The sequence below is a fragment of the Colias croceus genome, chromosome 1, assembly GCF_905220415.1.
Source record: "Colias croceus chromosome 1, ilColCroc2.1".
Classification (NCBI taxonomy): Eukaryota; Metazoa; Arthropoda; class Insecta; order Lepidoptera; family Pieridae; genus Colias; species Colias croceus.
The window spans coordinates 9,637,070-9,664,206 of record NC_059537.1 but is presented as its reverse complement, the minus strand read 5'-3'; the positions used below and the strand labels follow the sequence as shown (position 1 = coordinate 9,664,206).

Genomic DNA, 27,137 nt, shown 5'->3' with positions numbered 1-27,137 from the left:
ACTCGCGAAGAAGCCTTAGGATTTAATCCTTAGCTTAGCACAAACTGCGAAACCTTTTGTGATGACATTGAATATATTTTAATGTTATTAATTTCGAATTATTATTATGATGTAGCAAACGCCAGAGAAGAATTTTATCGAAAACCAATTTTTAATTTTATCCAAGTGCGTATGATTGACTCTACAATACATTTTTTTAAATGCGATATACAAATTATATTTTTTAACCGACTTGTACAAGAGATCATCAGTTCAAGAGTATGTTTTTTTTTCTATTTTGTAGTAAGTATACAGTACCTTACAGTACACAGTAGTGTACTAAAATTATGAAATTAATTTAATCGAACTTTTAACAAAAAAAGTGTCTTTATCAAATTTACTCACTCATTTTCCACCGCGAGATAGAGATCTTTTGAATATAGCCTTTTAATTAACCAACTTAAAATATCAATGCCATCTAAATTTCAGCTCGCAATATTGAACAGTTTATATCGCTGTGTTTTTTAATTAAAAGAGCAATAATTTTGTACCTACTCGTACGAGATTGTTCACACAGCTTAAAATCTTGGCAAACACCCAAATGTAAGCTTGATTAAATTACAACATACTAGGTACAGTATAATGAAGCTATTGTAGAAACTTTATACGTATTGTTTGATTACATGAAATGAAATAAAACTCATTTTAAAGCGTGTATTAATAAAATAACATATTAATATCTCATCATTATAAAGTCTTCATACAAGATTTTATATTGTATATAGCTTGGTACTTTTTAAATAAACATTCTCAGAATGAAAGCGATACAATAACAAAATTCGGTGTCAAAATGAATACTAAAATTATGCTCTGCAATTATTATATTTTCAGAAGAAGAAAAATGTTTTCCAGCCCCGACACTTGTATGTTTTCACCACCCACTTCAATGCTAATACTTTATCATTTGTTAAGTATACATAATACATAACATCATTAACTAATTATATATTTGATTTTACCATTCATATAATAAACGCGAAAAATGAATCCGAATTTTATCACTACGAATAACTAGATAATATTCATGTATGGAATATAATATTTTATCGATATTTAGTTAATAAATTCGTTTTTATTCTAACATTACCTACAACCTGAATAATTAATACCTAAGTCTATGTTTTCAAGAATCACACCTGAATCTTTGTACATTAGTTTCTTCTAATCTTTCTATCATTGCTTTCTTATTTCTCAGATTTTGATGTTGTTAGAATGTCGTCTTTTGTGAGTGAACGTGAGTCACTTTTCTAATGTGCATTATTTATTTTAATAATGTATTATGTATTATTATATAACCTCTCAGCAGTTATAATAATAGTTTCACAGCCATGGGCTCAAGGTGGGGCAACAATAAAAAAATAATATGTAACTAGCAACTGTATGTACCCAAAGTCATATCCAGGTCTTCGAACCTCAAATGCCGGTGGCACGGCCGGCGGCTGTGCCGCCGGCATTTGCGAAGGCATTTGCGAAGGCATTTGCGAAGGCATTTGCGAAGGCATTTGCGAAGGCATTTGCGAAGGCATTTGCGAAGGCATTTGCGAAGGCATTTGCGAAGGCATTTGCGAAGGCATTTGCGAAGGCATTTGCGAAGGCATTTGCGAAGGCATTTGCGAGGGCATTTGCGAGGGCATTTGCGAGGGCATTTGCGAGGGCATTTGCGAGGGCATTTGCGAGGGCATTTGCGAGGGCATTTGCGAGGGCATTTGCGAGGGCATTTGCGAGGGCATTTGCGAGGGCATTTGCGAGGGCATTTGCGAGGGCATTTGCGAGGGCATTTGCGAGGACATTTGCGAAGGCATTTGCGAAGGCATTTGCGAACGCGCTTGCGAACGCGCTTGCGAACGCGCTTGCGAACGCGCTTGCGAACGCGCTTGCGAACGCGCTTGCGAACGCGCTTGCGAACGCGCTTGCGAACGCGCTTGCGAACGCGCTTGCGAACGCGCTTGCGAACGCGCTTGCGAACGCGCTTGCGAACGCGCTTGCGAACGCGCTTGCGAACGCGCTTGCGAACGCGCTTGCGAACGCGCTTGCGAACGCGCTTGCGAACGCGCTTGCGAACGCGCTTGCGAACGCGCTTGCGAACGCGCTTGCGAACGCGCTTGCGAACGCGCTTGCGAACGCGCTTGCGAACGCGCTTGCGAACGCGCTTGCGAACGCGCTTGCGAACGCGCTTGCGAACGCGCTTGCGAACGCGCTTGCGAACGCGCTTGCGAACGCGCTTGCGAACGCGCTTGCGAACGCGCTTGCGAACGCGCTTGCGAACGCGCTTGCGAACGCGCTTGCGAACGCGCTTGCGAACGCGCTTGCGAACGCGCTTGCGAACGCGCTTGCGAACGCGCTTGCGAACGCGCTTGCGAACGCGCTTGCGAACGCGCTTGCGAACGCGCTTGCGAACGCGCTTGCGAACGCGCTTGCGAACGCGCTTGCGAACGCGCTTGCGAACGCGCTTGCGAACGCGCTTGCGAACGCGCTTGCGAACGCGCTTGCGAACGCGCTTGCGAACGCGCTTGCGAACGCGCTTGCGAACGCGCTTGCGAACGCGCTTGCGAACGCGCTTGCGAACGCGCTTGCGAACGCGCTTGCGAACGCGCTTGCGAACGCGCTTGCGAACGCGCTTGCGAACGCGCTTGCGAACGCGCTTGCGAACGCGCTTGCGAACGCGCTTGCGAACGCGCTTGCGAACGCGCTTGCGAACGCGCTTGCGAACGCGCTTGCGAACGCGCTTGCGAACGCTCTTGCGAACGCGCTTGCGAACGCGCTTGCGAACGCGCTTGCGAACGCGCTTGCGAACGCGCTTGCGAACGCGCTTGCGAACGCGCTTGCGAACGCGCTTGCGAACGCGCTGGCGAACGCGCTTGCGAACGCGCTTGCGAACGCGCTTGCGAACGCGCTTGCGAACGCGCTTGCGAACGCGCTTGCGAACGCGCTTGCGAACGCGCTTGCGAACGCGCTTGCGAACGCGCTTGCGAACGCGCTTGCGAACGCGCTTGCGAACGCGCTTGCGAACGCGCTTGCGAAAGCGCTTGCGAACGCGCTTGCGAACGCGCTTGCGAACGCGCTTGCGAACGCGCTTGCGAACGCGCTTGCGAACGCGCTTGCGAACGCGCTTGCGAACGCGCTTGCGAACGCGCTTGCGAACGCGCTTGCGAACGCGCTTGCGAACGCGCTTGCGAACGCTCTTGCGAACGCGCTTGCGAACGCTCTTGCGAACGCGCTTGCGAACGCGCTTGCGAACGCGCTTGCGAACGCGCTTGCGAACGCGCTTGCGAACGCGCTTGCGAACGCGCTTGCGAACGCGCTTGCGAACGCGCTTGCGAACGCGCTTGCGAACGCGCTTGCGAACGCGCTTGCGAACGCGCTTGCGAACGCGCTTGCGAACGCGCTTGCGAACGCGCTTGCGAACGCGCTTGCGAACGCGCTTGCGAACGCGCTTGCGAACGCGCTTGCGAACGCATTTGCGATGGCATCTTCTTTACCTTGAAAACTTTTTTATAACACTCACTTTATTCTGTGTAATATTTTCTGAAAGTTTTTTTTTCTAAGGCCCATATTTTTTTGAGTTGTAACTCACGTGACACGTTCTTTAGAACGTGAAACTTAAAACAAAATTGAAATTGGATAAAATAGAGGGGTAACTAACTGTACTACACTCATTTTTCTTACAGTTTATGTAACATAGAAGCCTCAGCTATTTTCTTTTTTCGTGTGTAATTCGTTATTCGAATTATTCTTATTCAAAACACCTTATTATTCACCTACCACATCACGAAATAGATCCAAAATGTGTCCCTATCTTCAGCCGTTTGGTCGCTGGGCGTATGACAATTATTTGTTAATCAGTCATTGTAGAGGTAAATAATACTAATGTTTTGGTCTCATTTTCTGTGTCGACTGTCGACTTTCGAGAATCGAGTGTGAATTTTCTTACGGATATTAAGCTTAGTAGTTAGTACCTGGATAATTCAATTTTTAGATTTGGTTAGGTACCTTCCAGGTCAAAGCCTGGGTGGGGCAAGCGCCCCACCCTGCCCCACCGTGGCTACGCCCATGTTCACAGCAGATAAACCTATATATAGATATCACGTGGGTGTCACTTATAGAAAATCCACATTCGAAAATGAACTGCATTGTTTGAAATGGTTAACGTATTCCCATTTATCATAATATTATAAATGTGTACTATGATAATCAAGTTTAATTTATACCATACTGGTCAGTTGGCCAGATTGCAAGCGGTGTGACCCAGTTATTAAAGGCCGACAACAAATGTGCAGCCATCATTTAAAACTGCATATCATTTTGGAACAGCTTATGTGGTGCATTTTGATATAAGATATTACTTTGTAAACTGATTTTTTATTTGAAATTTATAGTTTTGATAAATCCGAACGTAAGATCTTTAAAAAAATATCCCTGGTGAGACTTAGGTAGGTACGTACCTAGTTTGTTAAATCAAAAAAAAAATGAGACACGTTGTAATTTGTAAGGCATTTAAAATTAAGATATAAAAGTGATCACAAGGATAAAAAATTATTCCTATATAAAAGGTAAATTTATCTAAAAGGTTAATTTCTTAACAACCGTTTCATACATAATTAGCTACAAATGTCGTGGTATATCGGCAAATCGATGTATATCTTTATAAGTATTAATAAAATACAAATTCTTGATGTCCTTCTGCATTTTATATATAAACGACCGCTGCGACAAATTATTATACTTTCCTAAAAGAATTGGTGTGATACAGATCTCAGTATGAAGGCTTTCTTGTTTTTATGTATTGTGATTTTGGCTTGTGGCGCCAATGCTCATGTGAGTAACCTTACGTACCTAATTTCGGTAATATATTTTATTTGCTTTTTAAGAGTGTTATTCATAGAAATATTTGTTTCAGAATGTGCATTTATCATCAGCTCAAAAGGAAAAAGTACAAAAATACACAGCGGAATGTGTGAAAGAATCGGGTGTAAAATCGGAAATAATTGCGGAAGCGAAGAAGGGACAGGTCAGCGAAGATGAGGGTTTCAAGAAATTTATTTTGTGCTTTTTCCAAAAGTCAGGAATAATATCGTCGGATGGAAAACTTAATATGGACGTGGCTCTATCAAAATTACCACCGGGTATTGATAAGGCGGCTGCTTCTAAGTTACTAGAGGAGTGTAAAAATAAAAAGGGCAAAGATCTTGTTGACACTACCTTTGAGATTTTCAAGTGCTACTATGTGAACACTAAGCAACATGTGATCTTTCTTTAGAATATAAAATGTAACTTATTTATGTTATTGTAAAAATTAGGTCGAATTAGGAACATATGAATAAGTAGTAATTAAAACATCTGCATCGTTTATATGAAAGAAATCTGTATTTTTATTTTATAAACTTACACTTACGTACAAACATAGGTACATAACCATATTATACAATTATCGTTAATGCAATTTTTGAGTAACTAATTATTTTGCAATAGGACTCAGTCAGTCATGTCACGCTACATTGTTTATTCAGAATGTCTTTTTTTTTTGTTTAATTTATTATAGGTACTAATAATTAATATGTCTGCTACATAATTATGCTCATTTTAACATACCTACACACAATCACTCATTCTAGTAATAAGTTTAATCAATTATATTAAATACAATTATACATACTAATCTAGCATTTAGTGTCTAGTTCTTCAAGATCTGAAGACGTGCTATTGTAGCGATGTCTTGTAGCTCCGTTACAATTAGGAATTTCTTTATTCCCTTCCTTTTCTTCGCTATTTCTTCTGATATCTTCATGGTCGCTATAATCTGTTGAAAGATCTTCTGATTGTTGCGAATACGCGTCATAAGAATCTTCTAAAGAAGTATCACTCATTATTGTATTTCTAGCACTAAATATTTGATGGACACTTTGCCGCTTGTAATAGGCTTCACAATATTCTTTTTTCACTAAGTTGAAATCTTCGTCGAGCGGCACAAAATAAGTTTTAACATAACCAGCACCTTTGACAAATGTTTCTCCACGATATGTTGTTAGGATGCCACATTCGTCCAAAATAATTGCAGTATTTTCGGTAACCTAAAAAGAAATACCTCGTTAGCATTGTGAATAATTTAACCAAGTTAATGGGGTATTTTTGAAGTGAAACTTCTTTATCGGGATTGGAAAAAAATTTTGTTTAACATTTTTTCGTTACGCGTGACATTTTTCCGTTACGCGCCATCTTTTTCATATCCCTACCACGCGTGATTAGACCATGATTTGACGTATTTCTGTAAAGTTGCATATAGTAAATTATTTTTTGAAAAATAAGGTCATAAAGAAGTTTCACTTCTTACGTGTGTAGACTAGTACACGCACACATTTTTTTAGTTATACCTGAATACATCCAGCCTTGCCTGTAGAATCCATTCTTGAGGCCATGTTAACAGCGTTACCCCAAATATCATACAATGGCTTGAGGGAACCAACTACTCCCGCGGCTACTTCACCATTCGATATACCTAGAAAGGCAAAATGGATGTTATTTTCCAAATCTTTTAAACATGATTATTTTGTCTTTGTTCTATTAATTTATATGATTTAGCAGCCATTTTCACACGTTCTCATATTGCATTATTGCATATTATTATTTTTCTTGTTTGTACTTTGTCACATTAAACGCCTATTTTAAATGATTTATTGTAGCTGATAGCACCGGAAATTCTTACCAATTCGAAGATTGAGTCCTTCAAAACTTTGAAAAGATCCACGATTGAAATTTTGCAATTGCATCATCATTGCGGCAGCGAATTCGACCATTGTAACTACTATAGCTTTGTTGTATGGACTGTTTTGTTTCTTATCTACTATAGAACAATAAGATGAAGAATCAAACGATCCCCTTCTATTGGGATCTAATCCACACGCCGCCATATATGTCCAACCTGCCACTTTTATTTTTTCCACTTTGTACACTGAAGCTCCTGTGAGTAAAAGCTGAAAAAAGGTAAAAGAGAATTAATAAAGACTGATTGATAATGAACTTTAAAAAATATTGAATAAGATACATGTTTGAATATCAAGAGTGATCACATACCCTGTCGAAATCAGATATAACCTCATCAAGAATACTCAATATGAGTTTGTCAGTAAAGTCCGAATCACTTTCTATGCCCAGTTTGTAGTCTGTGAGAGACGCAAACATTACTGCCACATTGTCGTATTTCTCGTAATATAACTCGTCTATCGATCTATTAAGGTCCAAATAAACTTGTACTGAAACATAAATTGGAAGCCATTAAATTAGGTAACAATCATTTACAGTAATCATACCTTTAACGAAATACGATATTTTATTAAATTAATGCTCACCTACATGAGCTGGCAAAATGTTTTCCAACAGCATGTTATTTACTTTCAACATCGTTTCGGCTTCTTCTTGCTCTTCGCTCAGTTGTATTTGCCACAAATGATCCAAACGGTTCCTATACTCGGTTGTTCTATCGATCCAATACAATGTTATGGTGATAAAGATGACAGAGAGTGTATGGGATATTCGTGCATCTAGGCCGATGTTCCAAGTCACGTCGACGGCAAAGAAGGATGTCTTCACCTCCCATACAACCCAAAGGTAAAACACGGTCATACCGCAAGCTACGATCCACTTGAATATGAAGAAAACCCGACTAAATAGGAAGTTCAGTAAGAGAGCGAGACTCCAGCATTGGGTCACGTGCTGTAAACAAATTAACACTTATTATTTTTCATGCATAATTACATTACCAAGTAAGCATTAAAAAAGATAAAGTGATTACCCACGACGAAACGCAGTTCGATAAAACTGTTTCAACAGATGGTTCGACTGCGACCTCGTTACAACTTATTACATTCATAATGGACGTAGCGGCCAGGCCTAAGCTAATCATCAAATATATGGACGTCCTTATTTTGGTAGATTTTATCATTGCCACGGAAATATCGTATACGAATCTTAGAATCGGATGTCTCGGTTCATCGACGCCTTTATATTTAGTCCATAGAAATTGAAACCAAGTCAATGGCTGTAGAGCAACTAATACGAGTAATAATATTCCATACGTCATCCAAACGTACCATCCAAAATTGTCAACCCTAAAAAAACAGTGTTGTGTATAAAGTGTATTAAGGGCTGGTTTTTCTTGGTTAAAACTTATTCATCGAATAACGTATTAAACTACTATTTCAAAAGTGTATTCTAATTGTCCGTATTAACAGTTTACAGGTGACATTTTAAAATGTTCGTGTAATTCTTTATTGGACGGATAAATTTTAACCAAGGATTGAAAAATCGGCTCTAACTATAATATACAAACATTCATATTTAGCGTTTCATGTGCCTTTTAAGAAGCCCATTTGAGTGAGCCTTAATATATTGAGTAAACTTACCACCTCGTTGTTAAAGTATTCACCACTATAATTAGAATTAAGATCACAAGGCAACATGTTATGTAATATTTAAATAATGGATCGGGCAGTTGAAGAAAGGATTTCTCCAATTTGATATTCTTGTACATTAAAGTGAATCTATTCAGCCTTGATTCTTGTTTGAAATGTTCCCTGAAAATTATAAAATTTTACAAATTAAATACTATACAGAGTTACGTTAATCAACTAAACAAAATAATGCATTGCATTTCTTCTTACATTGTTGATCTAACTTGCTTTGCCATTTCTGGCTTTATATATAGGTATACGAATACCTACTCGTACTTTTAAAACGTACTAAAATATTAGGATCTGTCCAAAAAAATTCGGTCGGGTTATTAAACTTAAAGCACAGTTAAACACGTTTTTGTAGACATACCCTAACCTAAAATAGTTACATAAGCGATAGATAATCTCATGAATACTCACTTGCCATTAGTCATGTCTTCAATTTCCTTTGCCATTTGTGCATCAGCCGCTTTCAACATTTGTTGGTACTCGACCAAATTCTCATCCATGAACGCTGTGGTTCTGCGATAGTTATTGGAATGTCTATTTTCCGATCGCTACTAGAAATACGAAGAATAATAATACATCGTTATGGGACTTTTGTTTAAAACTGTATGATTTGTAAAAATAAGTATAATCCATATAAATGCGAAAGTAACTCAGTCTGTCTGTTAGGTACTTAATCACGCCTAAACTACTGAACCAATTTTCATGAAATTTGGTATGGAGATATTTTGATACCCGAGAAAGGACATAGGCTACCTTTTATTGCGAAATATGTACCACGGGCGGAGCCGGGGCGGACCACTAGTATCTAATATGGTAAATATTATATAAGAAGTCTAAATCAAAAACACATCGATTATTATAGAAAGATGTGAGTTATTATTATTGTTTTGTATTTTAAATATGAATAATCTTCAATGTACTTACTCTATTTCTCGAACGCGGGTTTATAATTTTAGTCAAACCCACTGACGCTCTACGGAATGGCTTGTAATCAGTCATAGGCTGAAAAACAAATAATAATTCAACAAAAATTATGAAATATAAAATCACATTGTTGGCAAATATATTCGAATAAATGTAATTTCGTTATAATAATCATAAATATTAATCAACATTCATATTTACCCTCGGCGGCCTCGTAATTAAATACGTTTCTAATTTATTTTTCACAATAAACGGATCATTCTGAGATTCAAAGTAGGGCTCGATTATATATTCCCTCGCATACTCCGACAGCAATTCCAAAGTTTGTTTTGTAACGTGTACTTTTCTAAAATAAACAAATAGATTAAAAGATTTATATGGGTTTATAAAATCCGCTTTTACGCTAGTTGTATTTAAAATGCTTTCGGGTTTAAAATACTGCGCCGCAATTCAGATTGTGCTAGTGGGTTCTAAAAAATAGATTTATTTATTCAATTAGAGCGCAGCGCGCTACAAATCAAGTTTGTTCATTCTGATGCATGCAGATAATCAATCTCTGTATGCACGTCACTGTTCCTACCGAAATTGCATAACTATTGTATTACCTTCGATACACTGCATATCACTTGCTGAAAAGCTTTTTGTACTAAACGGGTTTGTGAATTCGATAGCGTAGCTATGTGGAACTTAATATTTAATTAAAATTTATATACCTATGTGTGTATATTTTATCACCATAATCTTGTAATAGCAGGCATTTTTATGCATATAGTGCGGAAATTATTTCAATTTGTTTTCATAAAAAAAATCTCAAAACTCTTTACATACGAAATCTATCTATAATAGTTTTCTTACCCCGATTTGCCGGTGGATTCCATTTTGTTAGCAATGGTCACATCTTTGGACCAAATGTCAAACTGCCATTTTCGAATGCCGATTAAACCGCACAATATCTTCCCAGAATGTACTCCGATTCTCATATCAATGTTCAATGATCGTTTCTCCCTGTAAATAAAGTTAAAATACAGATAAAATAAAACAATTTAAATACTGGATAATCTTAATTCGATAAAAACAATTATTTCTGTGTGTTTCATTTATTATCATCTTAACCAGATGATATTTAACCACATGATCATTCCAATCAAAAATGTGCTGTGATTTTTAAAATTACTGATTCACCACGTACAATAATATTAAAATTAAATAATAATATTTTGTATAAAATAATGTATTAATTTTGTTTTTTATTGGTAATAAGCAACAGTTAAGAATCAGTCGAAATAGCTTATTCGTAGCAAGAGCTACATCACTTATGTATTGTCCAGTTTACTACTTAAAAATGTTGATCACTATTTTACGCGAAAGTAGTCATAAGTACATAGAAATTTGCGAAGTTTTTCTACTATTTAGGTTCCAATACTGTTTCAGGTGTTCGTAATTACTTATATATTTTGATTAAAATAATTCACGAACCTAACATCTTTGATAATGTGAATCATTTCGAGGCCAAGATCGACGCAGTTTTTGGCATGCTGCTCCGTAGGCTGCGGGATACCACTCACACAGTAGTAGCAATCTCCTAAAAACTTTATTCTGAGTACATCATGCTCCTGTAAGTTTAATTAAAATTATAATTGTTGCTCTCCTTTTGTTATCATAGCTTTAAGATAACTTGGAAAATTTGTTCTAGAAATATTTTAGAATAATTCAGATATATTATGTATTTAAAACTAGCTGTCCCCCGCGGTTTTACCCGCATTGCTCCGCTCCTGTTTGTTTTAGCGTGATGGTATTATAGCTTTCCTCGATAAATGGGCTATCTAACGCCGAAAGAATTTCTTAAATTGGACCAGTAATAAGAAACATGAATTACCTATTTATTATCTAAAGCATGGTTGTAATCTAGATTGATCTTAATTGTTAAAAATGTGAATCTAATTTTAAATCTTTAATTAATTGATAGATAACATTACAATATTATGTTACTACATGCAAGAAATGCAGAAGGATTTATTCAAATTTTGAGTTTTAATTATTATTAACTAGCGACCTACCCGCCTTGTGAACCCAATAAATGGTATACTAAAACCTTCCTCGAGAATCACTCTATCAATTAAAAAAACCGCATCAAAATCCATTGAGCAGTTTTAAAGATTTAAGCATACATAGGGATATAAGGACACAGAAAGTGAGTTTGTTTTATACTATGTAGAGAATAGAGATATAGTGATTAAAATAGTACTCACTTCTGAGGCTTCATCGAATCTCCCGAACAACTCATTGAGTAGCTCTACCATTCTCATAGGCGATAATGTAGTAGATATCTTGGTGTAATTAACAACATCCGCATAGAGGATGGACACATTGTCATGTTCTTCTACGTATAGCTGGCTGAATACAAAAACAAAAATTAAAAAAACTTGAGCGATTTCTAGGGACATCCGGATGGAACGAAGTGTTAAGTTAGATAGAGACAGACAGAGAACCACGCGCACGCCGCACGGCTTACAACTCTAGCAAAAAGTGTCATGACAACTTTTCGTAAGAATTTTTTCCGTCTAGCCCCCTTTCACAACGCGCGATATGGAACTTCGTTCCAAAAAATAATGAAATTTACAGATATGTACCTACTTCAAAAATCATTATATTATATAAAAAAAATATTATCGTAACTAGACTATTTGAGCTTTCGTAAGCTCGTAGTTTTAACATATTTAATGAAAATCATATGTAACTAGCGGTCCACCCCGGCTTTGAGTTTAAAGTTTTCTCTCCATAACACTTCAAGGAATATAAAAAAAGAAATAACAAAATCGGTTCAGCCGTTCTCGGGTTTTATGCTTAGCAATACATTTTGATTATAATATATAGATTCAACCACTTCAACCTTCTTGGATTTAACAGAAAAATCAATAAATGAAGTTTTGGCATATGGTACCTAATTAAATCAAAATATTAAATCGTCGATATTCTAAGCTAGATTATATAACAATCTGAACAACAATACTATCATATCAGTGCCATATCATTTTATCATCTACTACTAAGTTACATTGTTTTGTTTCGATAAAATTTCGTTTTAATTCCCCGGTTGCGAATTCCGAAAGCATTTATCGCAACGACTTTGAGTTTGCGTATCTGTATACTTTCAAACCATTTCCTCTTGCAATTTATAAGGTGCATATTTCAAAATAGATAAAAACCAACTTAATACATAGACTAGGTTTATATGATTTTGATTGGAATGTTACATTTTGTTTTGTTTATTTTCGACGTTGTATTCATGTGATAAGTGTTTAGAATGCGTAAAATGCTTGAGCTAATGAGCTTGACATAGTCATACCTATGTCACAGCCTATGTATAGAATTTCATGGTTTTCATAAATGCGTTAGAGCTACTGTGAATGTAGAATTATTTCTAAAGTTGGTAATTTTCACTTTTTAAAATGACGTAGTTTCTTAGAAAAAAATGTTCGCTATTCGGAATTATCCAAGTATATTTTATATGACGTACTTACATAGAGAAATATTTTGTTTCATGAACAAATAAATATTGCAAATTATAATATACTTAATTTCTACAGTTGAACGTACCCGCCTATTTGTACCGCTTCATTGTTTGTGTATTATTTTTGTTTGATTGTGTTTTGTATTGTGTGTGCAATAAAGTGTTTATTATTTATTTATTTATTTTACCTGAATGATCTCATATTGTGGCTGTGGCTTTGCGAGCGAATGTTCATGAACATGTTCCTAATGTCTTGTCTAACTTTTGACATAATATGCTCAGGCAAGATGCTTAACATCAATCGTTCCTGAAATGTTACATTTAAGTTTATATTTTTTTATTCATGACTAATTTAATGGAACTTGTATTTGATATTTTAGTTTTATGGCTGACAAAAGCATTATAAATATATTTTTTTAAAGAAGAATAATAAAAAAAAAACATTATTACCTCTTGGTCCTTAACAAATTTCAGACGTAGAGTACTTTCAACACAAGCTCTTCTATCCAAAAAGGAACGACGCGTGACGATTTCATTCATCAAACGGAAATAAATTCCCATAAGATTCACTCCAATAAGATAAATCACATCTGATGACACCTAAAATTATAAAATAATGTGTTTACTAACGCACGTAGAAATTAAAACACTTCCACAATTATTGTGTAATAAAATTCGTATTGGAATTAAGTATATATATGTACAATGTACATATTAGAACTTTTAATTTTTTTTTAATGAAAAACCATATTCAAATATAAAAGTAAACACTTTAATATATTTTTTATGTGTACATAAAAGCGCCCTTAACAAATATAATTAATGTTTCATCATAATGTAATTTATTGGTAAAAGTGATCTCTTTGAAATAAAACATTACATTGTGACAAACTACTTCATCAGCTAGGTACTCATTATTTATAAAGGTACAATTTTAAAACAATGTAGGTAGTTTGAGCTTTAATTTGATTGATTGTATAATGTACATTGTACATGCATAAATCGATATTGTACGATTATGTGCCATAATCCATACAAATGGATTATTTTATCCATCCAGACATACTTGAGACACGTGCGTCTGATAATTTGGCAATCCTTTAAAATAATTCACCAGTGACTGATTAGACTTCATTAATATTATTTATTGTGATAACTATTTTTTAGAATTTTATTATCAAATATTTGTTATATTTTATCGGATTCCTAGTTAATAAGAGACAATTCGTAGCTGATATATCTATCTATGCAAGGTTCTATAAATCTATTTTTATATCAATCATATCAAAAATACACATAAAAATGTTGCTTTCTCGGTAATAATAGTGATATTACAGATATAGTACATTTGATTATTTCGATACTGGTGATTGATAAGTAACAACATTCTTGAAGAATGTACCTACTAATTAAAAACTTTAAAATAGGAATAACAATGACGTCACATGATAAAAAATTAAGAGCGTTCTAACCCTTACCACCGCCTGCACTTGTGGGTCCTCGTAATATGTGAAAAATGCTATAACAAAAACATAGCATGCGCTCACAATCACGCCAAGGATGATTGCCAGGAAATTATTTCTCATGGGCAAAAATATGTACACTGAGAGCAGTGCCATTGTACTGTACGCCGGTCGTAGAGACATGCCTTCGTATGACGTAAATATTGGGACTGCCACGTCTAAAACAAAGATGTAATAAAATATAGGTAAGTGTATTGATAGCGCTTTACCCCGAGAGACGATAAATTGATTAGAATTTTAACTGCTTTAGACTAAAAGTTTCAATAACTTTTTATCAATGTTAAAAACAGACTTTGTAATTAATATTACAATCAATATCATCTATAAAATTACTTTAGTTTCAAAAGCAATAGGCATAATATTGTACATGCACAAAAAATGTAGAGCTCTGCAACATGCATGCCTTTTCATGAAATCTTCTTAGCTCAATAAAATTAAGCAAACTAATGAACATAAAAAGATAACATGATCAATATAAGACATCTTTTTTTTTCTAATTTACTTGCAGAATGCGAAGTCATTGTATCAAATACTAGAGGTCCGCCCCGGCTTCGCCCGTGGTACATATTTCGCAATAAAAGGTAGCCTATGTCCTTTCTCGGGTATCAAAATATCTCCATACCAAATTTCATGCAAATTGGTTCAGTAGTTTAGGCGTGATTGAGTAACAGACAGACAGACAAACAGAGTTACTTTCGCATTTATAATATTAGTATAGTATGGATTTATCGAGAATGGTTAACTCATACAAGCTTATCAAGCTTTATTACAGTTTTAAAGTGAAACTTTTATTACATCGTCTCAAACTTTTTGCTCTGTGTAGCGCATGTCGCGTGACGGTAATTATCGCGAAACCGTACGATAATTATCGTACAAATACGATAATTTTGTGCCTAAGTTTCACTTTTACCGTGGTTTCATAAAACCACACAACATTTTTTTTATTTATTAAGCTCGAACTATAGATAGATCAGTACATTATAATGTATTAAAAATTAATACTTAGTTATTTCAAATATAAATTACCTGATACTACTAAATCGAGTGTGAGTACGAATGTCGTCAATATGGGCACACAGAACCATTTTTTCTTCAATGGATTGTAAATACATTTCCAAAAGGAAAGTACCGGTACTCCTATTCTCAAGATATACATCCCCATGGATAGGTAGGTTGATTTCCATTGAATTTGCTGAAAGTGGCATCATTTTATTATATCTGCCTTGTGATTGAATGAACATAATTACGTTCGTAGTCATAAATAAAAATACCTGAACTTGCATATTTTTAGTGGTTTTAATAATAATTGATTTATTCAATACGTCATTAAGTAGGTTTTGTAAAAAGCGTATTAAAGGTTTAAATTTATATTTTATTTAAATTACTTTATATCCCAAGTTTATGTTTAATGACCATAAATATAAATAAAAGGTCAATAATGAAAAGAGGGAATAGCGACTTTTGATTTGAGCTACTTACTAAGAATTATATTCATGTCTTTATTAATTGGATACCATGAACAATAACTTATATATAACTCACCTCATCAAACGTGCTTGCTACAACAGAAATGATGTGTATAGTTGAGAAAAACACAAGCAGAGATACATAAATATAAATGAGGGTCTCCCGAAGCTTATCGTCATATTTTCTATATAATCCTTCCAAATCTTTTTGATAGAACTGGTCCTGTGATAAAAGGTATGAATCATTTTTAGATTTTTAATTTTGCAAGCTCATTATTACTTGGATGTTATAGTTTGAATTTGTTTCGTAATATTTCATTATTTTGGTTTTAATAACGACAGCTGTGCTCCTGTGGTCTTAGCGTGATGATATATAGCCTATAACCTTCCTCGATAAATGGGCTATCTAACAACGAAAGAATTTCAGACCAGTAGTTCCTGAGATTAGCGCGTTCAAACAAACAAACTCTTTAGCTTTATAATACTAAGTATATATTCAAGTAATTATTAATTGATTGAATAGAAGAAGAACGAAGAAAAGAACAAGTTTGTCTTGCCCCGTAACTGCAATCAGAACAATTTTTAACAAATAAGTTTTGCGAGAGAAAAAGCTTCTATTGTAGAGTACTAGAGATATTGATATTAATACAGATTAAAACAATAATAACAATAAAAAAATGTGTGCGTGTAATAGTGTACACACGTAAGAAGTGAAACTTCTTTATGACCTTATTTTTCAACAAATAATTTACTATATGCAACTTTTCAGAAATACGTCGAATCACGCGTGGTAGGGATAAGAAAAAGATGGCGCGTAACGGAAAAATGTCATGCGTAACGAAAAAATGTTACACTAAATTTTTTTCCAACCCCAATAAAGAAGTTTTACTTCAAAAATACATAAATAGAACAATATTTTGATTTGATATCATAAAGAAGATTCCTCCAAATAGAAGAAAATGACAATACTTGACAGACACACAGACACATATAAATAAATTACAAATGCTGCATTTACTTGGTTTCCGCCCGTAAATGTGGCTGCTACCAGCATTTATGCTGAGATATAAATACGCAAATAAAAAATAATAATAATATAAGCCTTTATTCAGACACAAAATATGATACATAATATTAAACACTTAATCTGACGACTCTGATGAGTCAATGACACCAACAACTTGGTCTGTTTGCCCAATCCTGGCAAAGGCCTCCTCCATCTTCCTCCACTCTATTCTGTCAAGTGCTTTCCTTGACCATGTTTTTCCAGCTATAGACTTAATTTCATCCTCCCATCTTCGAAACTGCCTACCTCGTTTCCTTTTCCTATTCCTTGGGTACCAAAAGATGATATCTTTGCTCCACTTATTAATACCTCTTATTGTATGACCAGTCCATCTCCATTTAAGCTTTCTGATTCTAGTTGTTACATCTTCAATTTTAGTGCGTTTTCTGATGGTTCTGTTACTTATTCTGTCACATTTTCTTATGCTCATCATGCTCCTTTCCATTGCTGTTTGGCAGGTTGCCAGTTTCCGATTTTGTGCTTTAGTGAGCGCCCAAGTTTGGCAGCCGTAGGTTAGAACTGGGAGTATGCAGGTGTTGTATAGCTTGGATTTAACAGCCATCTTAGTTTCCGTGTTCTTCATAATTTCCTTAAGACCCCAGTAGCACTTCCATGCATTCCCTATCCTTGTATCTATTTCCTTAGACATTATATTAGTAGTTGATATTTGTTGACCTAGATAGGTATACTCTTTCACAAACTCGATTGGCTGGCCATTGATGATCATTGTATCTTCGATAGCGTTGGTCATAGCTTTAGTTTTAGAAGTGTTCATCGTGAGACCTACCTTGCGGCTTTCTCTCTCTAAGTCTGTGAGCATGCTTTGTAGATGTTCTTTTTTGGTAGCGAATAATATGATGTCGTCGGCAAAACGTAGGTGTGATAGTTGTTCTCCATTTATGTTCAATCCGTACTGATTCCATTCAAGCTTTCGAAAGACATCTTCCAAGACGGCTGTGAATAGTTTAGGTGAGAGAGGGTCTCCTTGACGTACACCTCTATTTATTTTTATTTCTTTCCCCTCCTTTTCTAGTTTTATTCTTGCTGTGCCCTGAGTGTATACATTCTTTATAATTCGAATATATTTGTGTTCGACGCCTTGGTTCTTTAGGGATAACCAAATGTTTTCGTGTTCGACTGAATCGAAAGCCTTATTGTAGTCGATGAAACAGCAGTAAAAGGGTACATTAAATTCTTTATGTTTTTCGAAGATTTGTCTCACAGCATGTATATGGTCTAATGTTGAATAGCCTGCTCTAAAACCAGCTTGTTCTTTAGGCTGATTTGCGTCTAAAGTTTTGGTTATTCGCCCTAGAATTATTTTTGCAAAAACTTTATAAATGTTCGACATAAGGTTTATTGGTCTGTAGTTGGTAATTTCGCTCTTGTCACCTTTTTTATGCAGTAGGATGATTGTAGATGTAGTCCACTGGGTCGGAATTGTCTCTGTTTGTATAATATCATCGAAGATATACTTCAGTAAGGGTGTAATATAGTTCTTGCAACTTGCCAGCAATTCATTAGTGATGTGGTCAGGGCCTGGAGCTTTATCTAGTTTCTATGATTCTATTGCCTTATTTATTTCTTCTACTAAAACATCTGCTACATTATCTATGTTATTTAATTTAGTAGTTTGGTTTATTTGGTTTTTACTAGAGTAGAGATTTTCGTAGAATTTAGTGGCAGTAGATAGAATGTCGGGTCTCTTAGTCTGTTGAATCAAACCACACACCAATTTAGTATCTAGAAGCTGAGTACCTACTTAGCCAGTAAGTGTTATTATATCTAGGCACCATACGAACAACGTTTGTATTGGGTCTAGATTATGGTCTAGATTTAAATTCATTCAAATATTTTAAATTATTTAAACGAATAGTTCTAGAGAGATATTAAAGTCTTCAACGATTCATTCATTCATTAACCCGACATTAATTATAAAATGAATAAATCGCGTTAAAAATCTGTTAAAGTCTTTAATTTTTATGTATAATACTCGTGTTAAATCAAACACAATAAACTAAGAGAGTTCTACTATGTTTTACCCTCAAATACTTCCAGTTCCATTGCTTCCCGCCAGACTGTTCGACCTCCTGGCTTCGGAACTCATGGAGCGATGAAAGCATGCTCGTCGCCCGACCGGAGTTCATGGAGTACCGAGCGAGGAGCTCCAGAGCCCCCACTTGGAGTACCACGGACCCGGTGGTACGCGACAGCGTGTCATCCTGCTGTAGGAACAGTGAAAAGTATTAACAATTTGAGAGGATTGATAAATTCGTATATTATTACAGGCTGGTAAGGAAATAACGTAGTTTTTGGAGGCAGAAAAGCAGTTACGTGACATAAACATGATGCGATGAATATTTTTAAAAGCATACCTACCATTTTTAAGTAAATGGAATATTTAGAACTGTACTTTGCAAGTATTAAGGATGTAAGTCGGAGTTTGTTTGACTTGAATGTATTGAGCTTTCTATGTAAAATTTTAATCAATATGTTCCCAGGCTACTACTATATCTATTTTTTTCTAATGTTAGCACAAGATTATTTCGTGATAATATAGGATGGGTTCGTATATAAAAATTAATTAAATAAAAGAAAATTTAATTAATTAAAAGCATTTTATTTTGTAGAGTAGGTGTAATATCTTTGCATTTTTGAATAAACAGAGTTAAGGTTAACTTAGCATAAGTAAATTATTAGAATTGCAAAATTCTATTATCTTTACTTATTTTCTACAGGGTATTTACCGCAATAGATAATTATATGCCTTTCTGACTCATAAAGGAAAACCTCACCAACTGTAACATTGCAGTTTATAGATAAACTACTTGAAACAATGCTTTGCTTATCTTTATATATTCTTTGAAAAAAAGTTCTAATCGGTCGTTTTAATTACTATTTCTTAATAAGTATTTTTCCTTTTATTTGATTAAGGCCCGATTTTTCAATCGTTGGTTAAAACTTATTCGTCGAATAAAGTATTACACGATAATATTAAAATGTCACCTGTAAACTGTCAATTACAGGTTTTATATATCATAGATTACAGGCAAGAAGAATACATTTTTAAAATGGTAGTTTAATACGTTATTCGACGAATAAGTTTTAAACGACGATTGAAAAATCAGCCCTAAGTTAAATAGGTATTTCATTGATATGTTAATGAGTTTTTTTTGGCCTTAATCTTAAACGAAGTTTATAATTTTCTCTGAATATTGATGTTTTATTTTCATTGCCATATTGTTTTTTAAGACATTTTTTTTATTATTTTTTTTTCATAAAAAAATGGGAGTTACACCTCATAGTAGATTAAGAATATTATGTTTATTGACATAATAAAATAAAATCAATATCTCTGACTACCGAATTACCTAGTGAGTTTTGATTATTATCGTTGTACCCTGTGGTTGTACCCGATAGTCGTTACTACAGACATAATTTTATTATAAAAAATATTATAAACAAAAACTTTTCACAAGTAAATATTCATTATGTACGTTAAATACGAATGAAGTATACGGGTTAGTTAGACACTATTTATTTAAAAGGTGCACTCTTCAGCTGGCATTTTTTTAATATTTAGTAATCTGTGATAGGGGCTGTGACTGTGGCTGTGACTTATTTTATGATTTTTTATTATTATTTTATGATAATAATAATAATTTATTATGACCTTATGAAGTTTTTGCTCACAATAATACGGTGATTATTAAAAAAGATGTGATGATTCACAATATACTCCATAGAAATCTAAATAACAAGACACTTATTATATAGGTACACTAGGTATATAGGTAGGTCTATGGAATTAATTATTTGATTATTATTAGAGGCATCTATTATTGTACTAATATTAAAAAGAGATAACTTTGTGAATTTGTGAGTTTGTTATGTTGAAGGGGGGAATCTCTAGAGCTGGTGAACTGATTTAAAAAATATTTTTAACAATAGAAAGTCACGTTTTTTTGCAAGTGTCTTTAAGGTTATATTTTATTTTACCGGACGAAGGAGGATAAGTTAAGATTTTTAATTAAATTTTAACTATAACCTTGTCCTTCAGAGTTAATGATAGCATTACTAAAATATTGAAAGCTTTTTACTACACTTTTTGAATAATAATTTCTGTTAAGATTCCATCTGATCGTCAGTTATTATCTATACTCTATACTAATATTATAAAGTTGAAGAGTTTGTTTTTTTTGTTTGTTTGTATGTTTGTTTGTTTGTTTGTTTGAACGCGCTAATCCGGGAACTACATGTCCGATTTGAAAAATTCTTTCGGTGTTAGATAGCTTATTTATCGAGGAAGGCTATAGGCTATATTATATTATCATCACGCTACGACTAACAGGAGTGGAGCCACGGGGGTGAAACCGCGCGGAGCAGCTAGTCAGAGATATTCTTCGTGCACGCATAGGTACTATAAATCACACTTTTAAAAGCATTATTTTAAATTATACTGCATTTAATGATGAAAAAAAAATAAACTTCAATTTCATCCAATGTAATCCAATTACTTCGTTAGATTGTAATAGATTTGACAATATTGAAAGTGGTCTGAAAATGTTTATCATTAATAGACAAAACATACATAAGTATCTATTTATTGTTAAATCATTTTTGAAAATAATAAAAAAAATAATATAATCCATACTAATATTATAAATGCGAAAGTAACTCTGTCTGTCTGTTACTCAATCACGCTTTAACTACTGAACCAATTTGCATGAAATTTGGTAAAGAGATATTTAGATACCCGAGAAAGGACATAGGATAGATTTTATCCCGGAAATCCCACGGGAACGGGAACTATGCAGGTTTTTCTTTGACTGCGCGGGCTATGCCGCGGGAGGAAAGCTAGTTGTATATAATTTTACATAATGTAGAGTACATTACGCGTTTTGATCAATCAATCCTGTTAATTAAAAATGACATAATCAATGAATTATTATCCAAAGAAATCCGACTTCGTCAAATCACGTACAGATTAAGTTGTACTTACAATGTATTTAGATAACTTTATGAATAAGATAACATTTCAAAATAAATACACAAACAAATAAACAGCATAAAATAACTTGAAGATTATTTAACACACACAAACGACCACTGGACAACCATAAGAAAATATATTAATTGAAAGAGTCGAAAATGTATATTTATCTGTGTGTGTGTGACAAATGCATCGCTATGTGTGTAATGTGATTTTATGATTTAATATTTTTTTTCTTTATGCATAAAAATTCACAAAAAAGAAAAAAAAATTGGCTTCGGCACTTCTCTTTGCAGACGATAATTGCAAATTTCTTATCCCTCGTAACTTCGCTAAAAAAGGCAAAAAGTATTTGCTTTACGAGATACATATACCTATAGAGATTTTATTGCATAAATTGTAAAATATTAACCTTACAATTGTATTCGGGTAGGTTATATTTATCAAATGGAATGTGACAACAAAAAATTCCAAAGATTAAAAACACTTAAATCAATTTGGTAAGTGAATGAATTTTATCAAGAGATTTATCGTAGCGATTATCTCCTTCGATTAGAATAAAGCCTGCACTTACCATGTCTGTCAAAAGCTGGGCATAATCACACGAGCAAAAAACTTTTAACGCACGTTTATTTCACACTTATTTCTATCAACGAGTATCGATTACTGAACAAGGAGCTTAGGTATACACTGTTTCTGATAATTGCCTGATAAGCGCCACTTGTATGACTAAGGAATTAACAGATTACGATAGTATACTTATCACCTTTTGTTACAATCAGTTGTGTTAATGAATTACCTGTAACTGAATTTGGACAAATTGATTTGACATTGATAAAGTTCGATTAAAATTCTGTTTGTTTGAAAACAAAATGTATGACTTTTTAGCAAGCAATAGTTGAAGCACAGATTAGATTTTTGTTTAATGTTTTCTTAAATATAATTCACTTTATATGCAAATTAATTATTTTTTCACAGCTAAGATACAACAGACGGGTTGCGATGTGTAGTGTTATTTGGAGGTTTTAAACGAAACAGAACAATCTAAGAATATCGTTTGGGATCTAAGCTTTAAATAATATGACCTTCTACGCTACTTTTAAGGTTCCTTATGAAGGCAGTATTTGGCATGCTTACCTATACATATATTATGTTTTTTTTTTAATTTTTCGATGTGCAGTTATTGCATTACCTATATAAAATATTGTTTTTATTATTTACTAACTGACATAATTTTTTTTTATTACCTTTATTTATTTTAAGTTGCAAAATAAGGTTGCGTAATTTAAAAGCGATAGCATAGTTTGATTTTAATAGAGAAATCAAACTTTGAAGAAGAAAACTATGTGCGTAGTAGTATTATTAAAATGTCATACAGAGAATATTCATCTAATAAGGGCCGATTTTTCATTCCTTGGTTTAAATTCTACCGTCCAATAAAGTATTACACGAACATTTTAAAATGTCACCCGTAAACTGTCATATAGGGACAATTAGAATACATTTTTGAAATGGTAGTTTAATACGTTATTCGATGAATAAGTTTTAAACAAGGATTTAAAAATCAGCCCTAAATAAGATAAATAAATTCAATTTTTTTTCATTCATTTCAAAATATTATGTAGTTTCAACGAAGCAAAACGTGTGAGAATCAAACGTTTACAAATTATACAGTCAGTTCTAATTGGTTTACAAAATCATTAGTTGTTTAAAATAAGCTATACTATTGATTGATTCGCAAGTTACAAGGCTTCTTTGAGGTGACTAACGAAATATGTGTACTTATTTTTATGAATTTTGTTTCTAGATGCGTTTTTGTTTCAATAAAAAACTGTCTTTTCCATATTCAGAGAAAAATTGTGAAAAGCAGTGTCGCATTATAAGTTTAAAAATGCAGAGAAATAACATAAAATACACCGTAATTTATTCAAAGTTAACGACTATTAATGGGAGTTTAGCCTTAAATATAAGGTGCGTTTATCAACAAGAATGTAGAGACGATAAAGTTTTAAATACCTATTTATTTCAATTTTATAATTATGTACCTAATACATTAAATATTATTAATTTAATATTATTAAAAGCAGTAGGGGAGCATTATTTTTTAAACTAATAATAACGCTCTCTATGAGATAGAGTTATAACTGCAATTCATGTGCTCGAGTTCATTTTAAAGGTTCCCGATAGATGTCGTACGCTAAAAATGTGTCTTAATTATTATAACGTATCTACCAGCTTTATGTTTCTACCTACACTGAAGAAGCTCAGTTCTGCCTTCTTCGAGATAAATTTTTATACGATACTAGATTTCCGCCCGCGGCTTCGCCCGTGTTTGCAAAGGAAAACCCGCATAGTTCCCGTTCCCGTGGGATTTCCGGGATAAAAACTATCCTATGTGTTAATCCAAGTTACCCTCTTTATGTGTGCTAAATTTCATTGTAATCGGTTCAGTAGTTTTTACGTGAAAGAGTAACAAACATCCATACATCCATACAAACTTTCGCATTTATAATATTAGTAGGATAGAAACTGCTCTCAAAACTCAAACATTATTTTTATCATTTTTTTTTTGTTATTTTTTACCCGAGACATGTTCTATTTGTATTTAAAAGCATACAATTTCCTAGTTTTAGGATACATACTGTATTTTAATAAATTAATTAATTCGTGTCTTCACATTGGCTGTATTCATTGTGATCCTGGACAAAAAGTAAACGAAGTAACCTATATGTGTTTCTGATTTAAGGTTGCGTTTATGGTAACGCATTTCGGCATAATTCCATTCGAATTGAGTCATCCGTTTTTTGTAAAAATATGTGCAAAGGTGTAAACTGTTCTTTTCTTAAATTTGATACTTAATATAAAATATTATCTAAACAGTTGGTATAATATTTCTTATATTTCTTAGTTCAGTTTATTTCCTAATTTTGATACTGTTTACGAAAAGTTTTAATTAATTCAAAACAACACAGCAAAAATATATATAAAAATCAAACGTAAAAGTTGTTTCAAAGAAAATATTGTTTTATGAATTGTGATACGACACGAAGATTTACTTCGCCCAATCTAACTTCGTAATAGAATAGGTAATTATGCCAACTATTTTTAGACTGAAATTCACTGCTGAAATTAAATTATATAATTGTATTTTAGGAATAAGAAAATCAGGGTAATAGGGTAATTAAGGGTATTAATAATTTAAGAAAGGGTATAAGATTTTTTTTGCCTAATATACAAAGGGCAATTCTACTGCATCGAATTTTTTTACAAAATATTATGATGTTTCACAAATATAGTTTTTTTTGCATTTTACATGACATTTGTATTCATACTGGTTCTTTTTTAACAAGTTGAATTCGCAGAGATTGTAATATTTCGTTTATTACCAACCTAACAATAATGAAAAAAATAATAGTCTAATTTGATTAGATTTATTTAAAGATAATTAATTCTGAACTGCACCTGTGGACTGATGCTTATTAATTATCATTTGAGCACTTTATATATACGTTTTTTACATCCACTTAATCAAAACTCGTGTAAGTATTAAAAATAAATATAAATGATAATATTCTATCATGAATCATTATTATAGAAATTTGATATGATTAAGACAAGCACGTGATGCGCTTTACTGCCAAAATTAATTATATAAAAACATTAAATTAATGAAATTCGTGTACCTACACTAGATAGTAAATCTTAAAGATTTAAACATCTAGTTAGTTAAACATTTACATAATTATATAGACATTCAAAAGTCATCAGCCATCTGGTTTCTATAACACAAGCGAAAGCTTATGGGATCAGATCGTGCCGTGTGTGAAAATTGTCCCAGAAAAAAAAAACAAAAAAAAAGAGTGCATATCTAGTAAACACATTATACAGACCTAATACAACCGGTATCTCGGCTCCAAGGTAGGTTTTTCATAAAATTTAAGCAGGGCCGGGGGCGAAAAATCGATCTCGCTTAAAGATTTCGTTCCAAGCTCGGTCATCCAGTTACCTACTACAAATGAATCAAAAAAGATTAATAAAAATGAAAAACGTACTAGTTACATTTTATAATACTTATCTACTCTTTATTATTAGTCAGCTTAACTAAATTTCTCTTAGAAGCGCTGTGGAATCGTCAGAAAGTATTGTAAGTTAAGTGGAAAGGTAAAACTGTTTCTAAAGAGACTATTTCGTCTGTAATATTAGCTAGTTTTTACTCTCTAAAGATTTATTTTTAATTGCCAGTTTTGGTTGATAAAAGAAATGAATAAACTAATAGCTTTTAAGTATCGCTTTATACTCAAAAGTATTCAATAAAGAGAAATTTGAGATTTTTATTGAAAGAAGTAAATTACAAACATTTTACAAACTGAGGTAAAAAGTTGTTTCATTGATATTTTAAAATATTTGAATAATTTCTGTTCAATATTGAATAAGGATAATTTCATAAAATAAATGTTTAAAAAATAAAAGATAAAGGCGTGCTTGATTAATACAAGAAAAAGCTTATTATTAGAAATTATTATCAACGTAAATCCAAATGGGTCTATAGTTGTAATAGATGTAATAAAAAAATAATTATTAAAACACGAAGTAGAGGTAACTAAATTCATTCATTGATCAGACATATAAAACAATATTTACACTATAAAGTTTATACATATTTTCTTTCAATTAATATTTTATAAGATGTAATATTACCTCCAATGTTTTATAAAATATGAAGATAAAATACAGATCCGGCAATACGTCATACATTTCATATTAAAAATGCAAACTTTTCTAGCAAGTATTCCTGCTTCCGAAGCTTCATGTTTCAATTTAGATTGCTGTTTTATTAAGTTGTCACGTTGTTTCATCCCTATGCTACCTACGTTTCGAATAATTTTAAAGGTCCGTATACAAAAGACAACGCCCATAAGTTATTATTACGTTCAAAGGAAGGACGGATGTTTACAAAGACACGATGACAGATGTAATACGAAAAGGTGTAAAGACTTCATCTAGCACCCCGCTATGGTCCGCAAAAAAGATCGCATGTCATTGTATAGCGCCTTTACAAAATAGGCTATATATCACGTGATTTAACTGCCCTTTCCTTGAAATGTATTATCGTTACACACCCAGATATTTTATTGCTATCAAAAGAAAACGCCTTTGAATGT

General features: G+C 33.6%; 2 protein-coding genes across 3 annotated transcripts; one reads left to right on the top strand and one right to left on the bottom strand.

Annotated features, from left to right (window-relative positions):
* The first annotated feature begins 4,722 nt into the window (after positions 1–4,722).
* LOC123692225 (general odorant-binding protein 69a-like) lies at positions 4,723–5,399 on the top strand. Its single transcript, XM_045636938.1, has 2 exons — positions 4,723–4,854; positions 4,937–5,399. The coding sequence occupies exons 1-2, from the start codon at positions 4,798–4,800 to the stop codon at positions 5,294–5,296; spliced, it is 417 nt and encodes a 138-aa protein (XP_045492894.1). The 5' UTR covers positions 4,723–4,797; the 3' UTR covers positions 5,297–5,399.
* On the bottom strand, positions 5,391–22,644 carry LOC123691390 (adenylyl cyclase X E-like). Of its 2 annotated transcripts, none has more exons than XM_045635748.1 (20): positions 22,550–22,644; positions 19,025–19,207; positions 15,993–16,139; positions 15,477–15,642; positions 14,400–14,608; positions 13,378–13,527; positions 13,116–13,234; positions 11,666–11,810; positions 10,893–11,029; positions 10,272–10,421; positions 9,618–9,762; positions 9,417–9,494; positions 8,904–9,040; positions 8,436–8,606; positions 7,826–8,141; positions 7,383–7,746; positions 7,108–7,286; positions 6,740–7,007; positions 6,408–6,532; positions 5,391–6,107 (listed from the first exon to the last, which is right to left on the bottom strand). In XM_045635748.1, exons 1-20 carry the CDS (start codon positions 22,550–22,552, stop codon positions 5,697–5,699), a joined length of 3,603 nt encoding a protein of 1,200 aa, XP_045491704.1. In that variant the 5' UTR covers positions 22,553–22,644; the 3' UTR covers positions 5,391–5,696. The 2 variants fall into 2 exon arrangements, with proteins under 2 accessions (XP_045491704.1, XP_045491715.1); XM_045635759.1 differs by having other exon boundaries at positions 14,406–14,608.
* Between the last annotated feature and the right edge of the window lie 4,493 nt (positions 22,645–27,137).

Bases quoted from the DNA above. Each gene is read 5' to 3' on its own strand.
- LOC123691390 (XM_045635748.1), bottom strand. The intron at 16,140-19,024 runs GTAAAACATAGT...CTTTTATCACAG, and splicing joins GGAACTGGAAGTATTTGAGG to GACCAGTTCTATCAAAAAGA. The intron at 13,235-13,377 runs GTAATAATGTTT...GTAACATTTCAG, and splicing joins AATTTGTTAAGGACCAAGAG to GAACGATTGATGTTAAGCAT.
- LOC123692225 (XM_045636938.1), top strand. From the start codon at position 4,798: ATGAAGGCTTTCTTGTTTTTATGTATTGTGATTTTGGCTTGTGGCGCC. The intron at 4,855-4,936 runs GTGAGTAACCTT...TATTTGTTTCAG, and splicing joins CTTGTGGCGCCAATGCTCAT to AATGTGCATTTATCATCAGC.